The sequence below is a fragment of the Gopherus flavomarginatus genome, chromosome 1 (genome assembly GCF_025201925.1).
Source record: "Gopherus flavomarginatus isolate rGopFla2 chromosome 1, rGopFla2.mat.asm, whole genome shotgun sequence".
Taxonomy (NCBI): Eukaryota; Metazoa; Chordata; order Testudines; family Testudinidae; genus Gopherus; species Gopherus flavomarginatus.
In genome coordinates this window covers 168,017,021-168,027,587 of record NC_066617.1, presented here as the reverse complement: position 1 = coordinate 168,027,587, position 10,567 = coordinate 168,017,021, and the positions used below count along the sequence as shown (strand labels likewise).

General features: G+C 40.2%; 2 protein-coding genes across 7 annotated transcripts; one reads left to right on the top strand and one right to left on the bottom strand.

The window, feature by feature from the left end:
• Window positions 1-80: 80 nt before the first annotated feature.
• TRMT10C (tRNA methyltransferase 10C, mitochondrial RNase P subunit) lies at window positions 81-4,407 on the bottom strand. Of its 3 annotated transcripts, none has more exons than XM_050959866.1 (2): window positions 4,324-4,407; window positions 81-2,204 (listed from the first exon to the last, which is right to left on the bottom strand). In XM_050959866.1, the coding sequence occupies exon 2, from the start codon at window positions 2,171-2,173 to the stop codon at window positions 896-898; it is 1,278 nt and encodes a 425-aa protein (XP_050815823.1). In that variant the 5' UTR covers window positions 2,174-2,204; window positions 4,324-4,407; the 3' UTR covers window positions 81-895. The 3 variants fall into 3 exon arrangements, with proteins under 3 accessions (XP_050815823.1, XP_050815831.1, XP_050815812.1); XM_050959874.1 differs by lacking the exon at window positions 4,324-4,407 and adding an exon at window positions 3,999-4,302; XM_050959855.1 differs by lacking the exon at window positions 4,324-4,407 and adding an exon at window positions 4,027-4,302.
• Window positions 4,408-4,546: 139 nt separating this feature from the next.
• TXNL4B (thioredoxin like 4B) lies at window positions 4,547-10,564 on the top strand. 4 transcript variants are annotated; one of them, XR_007775488.1, is made up of 6 exons: window positions 4,547-4,890; window positions 6,657-6,819; window positions 8,262-8,413; window positions 8,924-9,188; window positions 9,789-9,889; window positions 9,978-10,564. XR_007775488.1 is itself a non-coding variant. In XM_050962406.1 (4 exons), the coding sequence occupies exons 2-4, from the start codon at window positions 6,688-6,690 to the stop codon at window positions 9,087-9,089; spliced, it is 450 nt and encodes a 149-aa protein (XP_050818363.1). In that variant the 5' UTR covers window positions 4,547-4,890; window positions 6,657-6,687; the 3' UTR covers window positions 9,090-9,205. The 4 variants fall into 4 exon arrangements, 1 of the variants encoding a protein (XP_050818363.1); XR_007775490.1 differs by lacking the exon at window positions 4,547-4,890 and adding an exon at window positions 4,899-5,091; XR_007775489.1 differs by lacking the exon at window positions 4,547-4,890 and adding an exon at window positions 6,127-6,405.
• Window positions 10,565-10,567: the final 3 nt, after the last annotated feature.

Sequence of the window (10,567 nt, the reverse complement as noted above, 5' to 3'; positions counted from 1 at the left end):
TAAACTCAGTGCATAACTGAGAAGTGTTGTGTATTTTCACTACAGTACTGCCACATTTAAAGAGACTCTGCCTCTAGGAGTATTGTAAGTATCACTGTTTATTATTTTCAAAAGCTGTAGAGGATTGGAAAATCCATACAATAAAAGGACAAAAACATATTAAAAATAAGTCTTACATTGGCCCACATAGCTCACTTCCACAAGGTGAGTAAATTTTAGAACCACAGGTCTCATTGTTTTATGTTTACATTTGCAAGGCATCAAATCAGATACTAAAATACTTTGAATAAATTATGCAGCATAATGAGATCTTTCTAAAAAACAAAGAAAACCCTAGGAAAACAAAACCACAACTTATTCACTATGGTATGAGCCAGTGGGCAAATCAGCTACATTCTAAGATCAGTATTCAATACATTATTACAGTTGTAAACAGACAGAAAGGCTAAGGTTTGCAAACATTTACTGAGGCATTTGCATTACATCCTTTACATTACTGATATCCAACTAGCCTCTTACAATTCCTATATTTACCGTATTTCAGTCCATGAACTAATCAAGTCCATTACAGCATTTGGTGCTGAACAAGTAAGGGTTTAAATGAAGTATATTCACCACAGTTTTATTACATTTAATTACATTCTCTCTTATGGTGCTATTTGTAAATTTGATTATCACAGCTTTTCTTCACATGGATTCTCCACCTCTCACCCTTCCCCATCCTGCTAAGTTTCAGTTTAAATAACTGCAATACAAAGGTTATAAAAAACTCATATCAGGCAGCAGTTCTAGTTACTCTTTTACCCTTTAGTTTTTCATCAAATTCCCACAGAAGTCAATGGAAATTTAAGCCTATTAGCAGTATAATTTGCCCTTAAGATTCTTCAGCTACCCATCATTTTTTCTGTGTTTGCTTCCTGAAGGAATTCTCTGCAAAGGGCTTTACCTTTTCCTGACTATTGCTAAATTCAGACACCTTTGTTCTTCGCCCTGTATCAGTTTTATGCTTTGAATATAAAGATATATCTACAAAAGCTTCGTATTTTCTTTTTGGAACAAATTTCAGCGCCTCCATCCAATCTCCAGTGTCTTTTAAAGTTAATAAAATACGAAACATTTGGTCCAATGTGAGATTTTTGGCACCACTTTCCCACTTCAAGTACCTCTCGAGTGGAAGACGTTCAGTTGTTAATTTCAAGCGTTTTGCATGTGCAAGAGAGATTCCAGTCTTTATTTGCCTGTCAACCATTGATCCAACTATATAGATTTTATCATGCTCAAATGTCTTCATTACATTGGGAGAGTCAGCAGTTAAGTAGATGAGCTTGTCTTTTGGAAAGACATCTGTGTGAGACTGTTCTGTCACAGTCATAAGTAAATTGTTCCATGCCTCCCCATAGCGCTTAGCAAATTCTTTATGATATAGGCCATCTACTTTAAGATTACAGAAATGTAAATGAAAAGGATCAATAGCTCTTCGATTCCACCCTTCGGTCTCCATTAGCTGATTCACTGTGTTCTCCATTTCTCTACGTGACATGTAATTTTCATAAGCCATGTCAAATACTAGAGGCTGGCCAAAGATCATAGCCTGAGCAGTCCTCCAGTTATATATCTTATCCATAGACTTGGACCAAAACTGCAATAAGAAAGTATTCTTCAGCTCACCAGTATCATTTTCTTTAGCCTTTTCCAGCCTTTCCTTCTTTGCTTCCTTTTGCTTTTCCTGCTTTACTTTACTAGCTTTCTTCACTTTTTCTTTGATAGCTAAGTATTTTAAATACTTCCTTTTGGATGACTTAGTGGAACATTCCATAAGTGTCTTTAACTCTTCTTCACTGATATTTTCTGGAACCATTCTGCCAGCTAGCCTCCACATCTCCACAAGTTCCCTTGTGGCAGCTAAAATGGAATCCTCCTCATTCTCAGATGTCTCACTGACTTCCTCTTGCATTCCAGATCTCATGACATTTTTCCACCCATCCAAATCTAGCTTCTCAGTAGGGCTGGATGAAATCTGCTTCTTGAGGGCAGGAGACAAAATCAGTGTTCTATATGGAAATGACCTCTGGGGAGCTCTTAAAAACAAATATTTTTTTGTCCCATTCTGCATAGCAAACGGAAAAACAGAATGTTTCACAATGCTTCTCAGAACCATATTTAAAAACTTCATATTTAGGAGACTGTGGTGTCCAAGCAGTTATCTGCAAAAACGGTAACAAAAGAAAGAAAAACAAAATAAGTAGTTACAGATGTGAGAAAAACCTCAGTCTGCTTCTAACCATAACACCTCAGATGAACAGGAAGCACTTGATATCAACATTCTAATTGAATTTTTACTTTTTTACTGTCTCTAAAAGAAAATAAAGGTGATGTTGCTACTGGAGGAAACAGCAGTTAGCATGGTTGCTTAAATCATGCTGTGCATATAATTCCAAGTCAAATCAAACAATACTTAAATATGTTTTAACCCTCCCGCTTCAATCACTCTTGTATGTCATTTGTAGATAGGAAGCTTTGTGATGGAAGCATGCTATTGCACACAGATGCCATGAATGCTTTCATAGATGCAGACCACAGAAGTACAACTCATTCTACTCGTGGGGTGACAGCGTGGGTGATTATTTCTTTTTGAGTAGTTTTTCCAGAAAATTTTCACATCACTAATGCTTATCTTTTTGAAATGTAATGGTAAAGCGGGGAAGCACCCTCAGCAAACTTCTGCAGGCTTATGAGCTTAATTTTTGCTGTCATTGAAGCTAATGTGACTACTCACAATATGTAAAGTTGTGCATGTGAATAAATCTAAGCCTAAAGCCCCAATCCTGTAAACAGAAAAGCACATATATAGCTTTACTCATATGAGTAGACCCATTAATTTCAACAGGAGTCATCACGCTAGTAAAGTTAAGCAAACAAGCTTAAGTGTTTGCAGAACTGGGCCTAAAAGAGAAATAACTAAGCTGTTTTTTCTTATCTTTTCTCCCCATGGCCAACCCTAAGAAGAGCCAATGAACAAATTAATATTTTCAAACTGAACTCTGTAAACAAATTAAAAGCAAACATAAGTTATACATTAAAAAAATTATGCTATAATCTTTATTTACTATGCTGCCTAGAACTAAAAGTGTCCTCATTTTAAAAAGAAGTTAAACCTAGTTTCTTTAATTAAAAAAAGAAAGTATAAACAGCCAACAAATAAAACAAAATATACTGTAAATATGCCATTGTTTTGGGATGCTATGACTGCAGCAAAATTTAACTGACTAATGTAATGAAAAAGACAGACTATAAAGTTGATGGACAACTCATAATAAAACTGTTAATATGAATTATCAATATTGTACTTTTTGTTTCAATTTACAGAACAGTGAAATAAAAAGGTTTCATTCTGTGGAACAGGACAAAAACAAACCACTGAGACTTTTAACAAATTATATACTTCAAATATGACATTAAGGTACTAAAATAAAAAATTCACGAGAGAATACACATAAAGAAAAAACATATGAGGCCCAGCCTCAGGTAATCTAATGTGGCACAGCTCCAATGAAGTAAATGGATCTGTGCTTATTTAAATCAAGTAAGGATTTGAACCAAGTTTTCCAATAAAGCCATGTTATCTCTAGGTTTGTCCAGTACTGAGTGTATTTGCTACTGATTCATTTTTGCTGAAAGCTCTAAATATCTCTTTAGAAGAACCTGGATATGGAACACAGAAAAATATGTTATTTTGTATTTTAAAAACACAAGAAACACACCCCTCTTTTAAATACAGTTTTACTGGTAGGTCTCTCAGAAGCTAAACTATCTTAGTTGAACAAATAATTCTGCTATGTTTTCCATAACACAGGTACAGAAACTCAAGTTGTAAGGTCTGTGATGAGGTGATCATTTGAGTTAAAGAACATGCTTGTCCCTTCTACTGAAAACTGCAGAAGTAGATGATTTTAAAACGATTTTAAAATTAACCCACAATGCTTAGCCATTACACATACATTTTACATTTCAAAGCACTTTTCATACATTATCGTTCAGTCTCCAGTGAACATTATTATCCCTACTGCACAGATGGGTGAAGGACGTGCACGCACACGGGGCCCAGTGATCCAGACAGGGGCTTCCCCCGCCCCACGCGTGACACCGGGACCAGTATCAGGAGCAGCTGCTTTACAGGCCGCCTCGCAGCAGACGAGAGGTCGGGTCGGTATCTACCCTCCCCTCACTGCCATGGCCCTGGGCTGCCACCCCGGCAGCGCCAGGGGGCCCCAATGGAGCGGCCCCTCCCGCTGCAGGACCCTGTGCCCGCCCCTGGACACGCACCTGCAGGGAACCGCTCCCCACATGCCTCTCGCTCCGACAGACCCAGTCCCACCTCCAGAATCCTCCGACTTGTCGCACTTCCGCTTCCAGCCGGAGGGTTCTTAGTATCGGACCCACCTCTCCTTAACTCGGAAGAAGAAAAAGCTCCGGCAACCGCGCCGCTGGGCTTCCCTGCCTTTCGGCCTCTCTGATTGGCTTCGGTTTCTGGCCAATCAGAGGCTAGGATCTGCTCGTGCGCGTTGAATGGTTCTGTCCAACAGATGGGCGTGGCGGTTCGATCCTCGGGTCCGATGCCTCTTTTCCCTCCAGGTGCGCGGTGTCCTCAGTCCTGGTCCGCAGGGTTCTGCAGCTGCAAATCTAGGTTCCGACCTTCTCCGAGAGACCTACGACGCTGCCTGCGTCCGGGGGCAGCTGGAGATCGGGGCAGGTTCCAGGGCTCACAGTGGGACGAAACGGGGGAGCCCAGTGGTAGCGGGGGATGGGCAGGAGTTAGCAATGGCACGTGGCGGCCAGAAGAAGTCCGTGTGACTGAGCGAGGCTGCAGATGCAGGGGCCTCATGTCCCAAGGTGGGGGGAGGGTGTTCGTATCAGATCCTCTTTCTATGGCTCCGAGGAGCCCCTAGGCTCAGTTCTGTCCTCAAAAGGCTTCATGCTCCACAGGACAATGGACACAGCACCTTGCTCTGCGGTGTCTGCAGCAGGGATGTCAATCCATCCGTTGCTCGGTACCAGAACAACACTGACAACTTGGAAGGAGTTGAGAGCGGGGTAACAGAAATTATCTGGAAAGCCTGTCGTGAGAAGGAGGTTAAAGAAGCTTAATATTAGAGCTTGGCTAGATAAAGACTAGGGAGGAGGTTGAAGAAGATGCAATAACAGTAAAGAAATATTGACCAATGTAAACATCTGTGATGTAGAGGAATTACATAGTGTGGTATATGGGGATATAATAATGTGATAAAGAAAAATTTCGAGCTGATTGTCTGGGGAAATAAGTTCCTGGGAGAGTGAGCTGTTCTGTGGTGTAGAACAGTCTCCCAAAGGAAGTGATTGCAACTCCATTGCATAAGTTATTTTAGACTAGACAAAGTGCTAGAAAATGTGCTGAAGGAGGAAGTCCTTTGGCAGGGAGCTGTACTGAGTGATCTAATAGGTGTCTCTCAGATCTCAAACATTTTATTTGGTGTCTGGTACAGCTGAGGTCTCAATCTGGTGAAAGTTGACAGCCTCCCATAAAGATTGGGGACTACTTTTTTAGACTGTGCATGTAAAGTGCACATAGAGTGACCAAATAGCAAGGGTGAAACATTGGGACATTTTTTGGGGGGTAGGGGTGGTAATAGTTGCCCATATAAAACATAGCCCCCAATATCAGGACATCTGATCACCCTAAGTGGATATGCTGTGGCATAGAAGATTTGGTTTTCTGAGTGCATCATATCTTATATTTACTGTCAACAATGTATGTTCTTCAGTGGGTCTTCTGTTATACCAGGAATTGGCAACCTTTGGCCCGTGGATGGGATGGATTTTTTTACCTGCCATGTCCACAGGTTTGGCCGATTGTATCTCCCACTGGCCGCGGTTCGCCATCCCAGGCCAATGGGGACGGAGGGAAGTGGCGCAGGCCAAAGGATGTGCTGGCTGCCGCTTCCCGCCGCCCCCATTGGCCTGGGACGGCGAACTGCAGCCAATGGGAGATGCGATCGGCCAAACCTGCGGACGCGGCAGGTAAAAAAACTGCCTCGCCCGCCAGGGTTCTTACCCTGGCGGGTCGCGGGCCAAAGGTTGCCGATCCCTGTGTTATATCCTTCCAGACATTTTTGATATAACTGAACTAACTAGATAGAACTGCAGTAAATTGATTGCTCCTCCCTTGTCTTTAGGGACCTACTTTTTCTCCAGCTGCTCACAACACTATCCTTTTTTTCCTCTCACGTCATTATATCCCATATATCATCTTCTTCGGTAATAGCCCCATATTTAAATAATTCACACAGCCTTTTTTAAATGTTGTTTTTAAAATTGATAATCTTTAAGTCTATGTACAACTCTCTCTGAAGCCTATGATATAATAGACAGGTACGTAAGTAAGCTGTTCTTTCTTTTGCAGAATGCTGGACTGTTTAGTGATACAGTATTTAATTTTTAGTATTTGGAGCAGTATGTTTTTCTCTTGCCCCTTTAAAAAAAGAAATCCTAATAGATTAGACTGCCTTGAGCAAACACTTAAAGATGGGCTCATTATCTAATCAGCTACTATTTTTGTGTGTGATATGGAGGCATGTTTACTAATTTTGACAGTATCTCTCTCTTTTAATAATTGGATACAGTGTCTGATGTCTGGAGCCATTTTCAATCAAGATGAGCTTCCTGCTGTCTAAGCTGACCAGTAAAAAGGAAGTGGATCAGGCAATAAAAAGTGTAGCAGAGAAAGTTTTGGTTCTTCGATTTGGCAAAGATGATGATCCTGTTTGTCTGCAATTGGATGATATTGTAAGAGCAATTTTAAGAAACCTTTTATTGATGCTGTGCCAAGCATTACATACACATTTAGTGCAACAGAATGAAATGACGTGCGATACTATCACATGATATAGAAGGAGCCAGGTTTCTATTAAGTTATTTCTGCACTGGTAATTAAATGTAGAGTGAAGTAATTAGAGAATACGTCACTCCCTTCGTAAGAGTGTGGTAAAAATTAATCATTGTTAGGGCTCTGTGTCTGTCACAGAGGTCACAGATTCCATGACTTTCCATGACTTCTGCAGGGGCCAGTGTGGTTGACCCCAGGGCCACCCAAGCAGCTGGCTCCAGAGCCAGCTACTGCAGTCCACGACTCTGGGCAGCAGTCCCTGGCTGGCAAGCCAGAGCAGCAGCAGTCCACGGCCCTGGGCAGTGGTCCCCACCCAGCTGGCCGGAGTGTCCATGACCCTGGGCAAGAGTCCTCAAACAGCCGGCTGGAGCAGCTGCAGTAGGCGGCCCCTGGCAGCTGGAGCTGCTGGCCCCAGGCACCCTACACAGCAGCACCCCCCCACACACACACACCCAGCGTGCCCCTCCCCCATTTAAACACAGGTATTTTTAGTATAAGTCATGGACAGGTCACACATAGGCTGTTAAATTTTGTTTATTGGGTGTGACCTCTCCATAACTTTTACTAAAAATACCTATGACTAAATCATAGCCTTAATCATTGTTTGCAAAGCACTTTGAAACTGAAAAGTGTATATAAACTTTATAGTATTTGCATATAGTACAATTAGGGATGCAGGGCACCTCACAGAGAGAATAAAGACATGGAGCTATAGCCTACCCCCACTGAAGTCAGTGGGAGTTTTGCCATTGACTTCAGTGAAGCCAGGATTTCTTCCAGATTCTTTCACCTGAGCGGTTAAACTACACAGTAATAAAAGCAGCTGTACCCTTTCTACAACAGCTTCCACCATTGCTGCCAAGGAATTACAGGATTGATTTTTTTCCCCCAGTGTGAATGCACACAAAGAGAAGTTAAATACTTGCCCTTGGCCATACAACAAGTGGTAGAAGTGATCTTAGAAATCAGACATTTCTGTTTCCAGGTCTCATGCTACGATCACTAGTCCATGCTGCTTATGTTTGAAACAAGATGGACTAATATTTATATTTAAAATTTAGTAACGTTAAAATATCCATGGTGTCTTCTCATAAGACAAGCATTTCTCCATCTGATAATGAATTGCCATGAGAGAGGTCTTTGCTTCTTTATGCTTGCACAACCCGATTATTAATTAATTATAAAATAACTTTGTAAAAGATGAAGATCAGTCTTTCACTACTTCTTACTCTCCCTTATTTAAAAAACAAGGTTAGCAATTACAGCTGTGCTTTTAAACTTGGCATGTTTTGCCTACTCATGTTAGAATCTGTTTTTATCATGTCTTTCTCAATTTCTAAAGCTTGCAAAGACATCTCATGACTTAAGTAAAATGGCAGCCATTTACTTGGTGGATGTGAACAAGGTGCCAGTGTACACCCAGTATTTTGACATCAGTTATATTCCATCTACTGTCTTTTTCTTCAATGGACAGCACATGAAAGTGGATTATGGGTATGTCAGTTTGCATGAGATTCTCTTCTGTTTACCATAATTTGCATAGTCTCTGCCTGTGTTATCTTATTAGCTGGCTTGAGAAAGCTGTACTTTCCTTTGTCAGTAGTTGCATGAATATTGAAAGAGAGAAGGCCAAGTAATGAATGGGCAGAGATCCTGAACTACGCCTTCCATTTTGAAATACCCTCTTGTTTAGTACTGTGTAAAAAACCTCTTTGATACATTTCACAGATGATGTGCAGTATAATCTCACACTTCACTCTGTTCGCCATGTTAAATTCTTGGTCACACCACCACATTTTTCTAGGTTTTTGAGGTCTGATCACAATAATTCCTATATTGCTTTGTCTCTTTACTTCATGTATACCATACCAGCATGGTTCAAGCCCTAAGAATGACTAAATCAAAATCCTCCTTTCTGTTGTATAAGTTTTCATATCTTCAAAAAGTTTGTTTCATACACTTTAATGGACATTTACATTTCTACTGTCTTTATCTGCTACATAGGTCTCCAGATCACACTAAATTTGTGGGAAGCTTTAAAACAAAGCAAGACTTCATAGATTTGATTGAAGTGATTTATCGTGGAGCAATGCGTGGAAAGCTCATTGTACGAAGTCCTATTGATCCAAAAAATATTCCAAAATATGACCTTCTCTATCAAGGAATTTAAAATATTGATTTGAGATGAGCAAAACTTGTGAATTCATCTTGAAGATCATATTGGTCACCCTTTGAAGACAGACATTCTGTCACTTTCTTATAAATAAAGGTACATGTTTACTTGTATGAGTCACATAAATTATTCTCTGAGATGCACACTATCTAATGGTTATGAAATGGTGTTTTGAGAGTGAAAGTATCTCTAATGTGACAACAGTGAGTGAACAAATCACATTAAAGCATGAGCGTGTACAGCTTTGTGATCACTTAATACTATTCTCAGTAGGAACAGTATGCAAACAATTGTTTTTTTTTCATTTTTGTTTTAAAATAACCCTTCCATTTTGCATATTTCACCAATTACTGCCTTCCTATGTAAGTAAATAATTCTGTCCCTTATTGCTAGCAGCGGAGTGGGAATTCCTAGAAACAGCAGCAGCAGAGCGTGGTTAAGTCTACCATTGAGCAAAAGGATAGAGGGAAACTATTACTCATCTTTCGGGCACAACCATACCCTCAAAAGATCCTGGCCACAATGGAAACTGAGGCCACAACTAAACATTAACGTTCTGACATCTTTTAACGCTCAATCTTGCAAGGACTTGAGCATCCTTAACTCCCACTGATGCAAATAGGAGCCAAGAATAGCCATTCTGTTTCCATTCACTGTACAAATAACGGGGGTTATTTTACTTTCCAACATGCCAAGATTCAATGAGTTTGCACAATCTGACTATGGAGGTGTGAAGAGCTCTTTCTCTACTCCCAACCCCAGTTTGAAATGAGACTGCCGAGGAAAGGGGAGAATCGGTAATGTAATTTTTCTCATATGGTCATTTTTTTAATTACAGGTTGCTTTTTTTATGCCAAGTTTTTATTTTTTTTTTAATTCGTCCAGGTAACTACACTGCAGTATTTCCACAGCAATCATTCAGTCTGAAAAGGAGTTAAATGAGGCCAAATTAATTACTAGAGTAATCTCACTGGTTTCATTGGAGTGACACTGATAATAAATTTGGTCCACTATATATTATGTTTAGACTATCTCATTTCTCTGACTGGAGGAAGGTGGTAATGTATGGTTCAGTGAAGAATCTTTAGATGACAGACTAGTGTCTAAAGGGAAGCGGTAGAAGCCCCTATGCTTGAGACATCCAAAACAAAACTGGAAAAAATATTGGGGAATATATAAGGAACTACTGGGCACTGCCAGGTGAGTGGATAGGCTAATGTTAGATTTGTGGAGTCTTTAGCATTAATCTCATATGCCAGATTGCCCTTTACAGTGAAATTTATAGTTTTTTTGCTGACAAAATCTACTTAGCTTAGATATGCACAAACTTCACAACATAAGCTTCCAGAATCAACACAGGTAAACTCTGGCTCACCTTAACACCGTTACTATATACCATTTTAAAGTGCAGGAATAACAGCAGAGCTCAAGTTTAAAGCTCCCATGAATTATTTTTTTGAAATTGCAAGAATTAG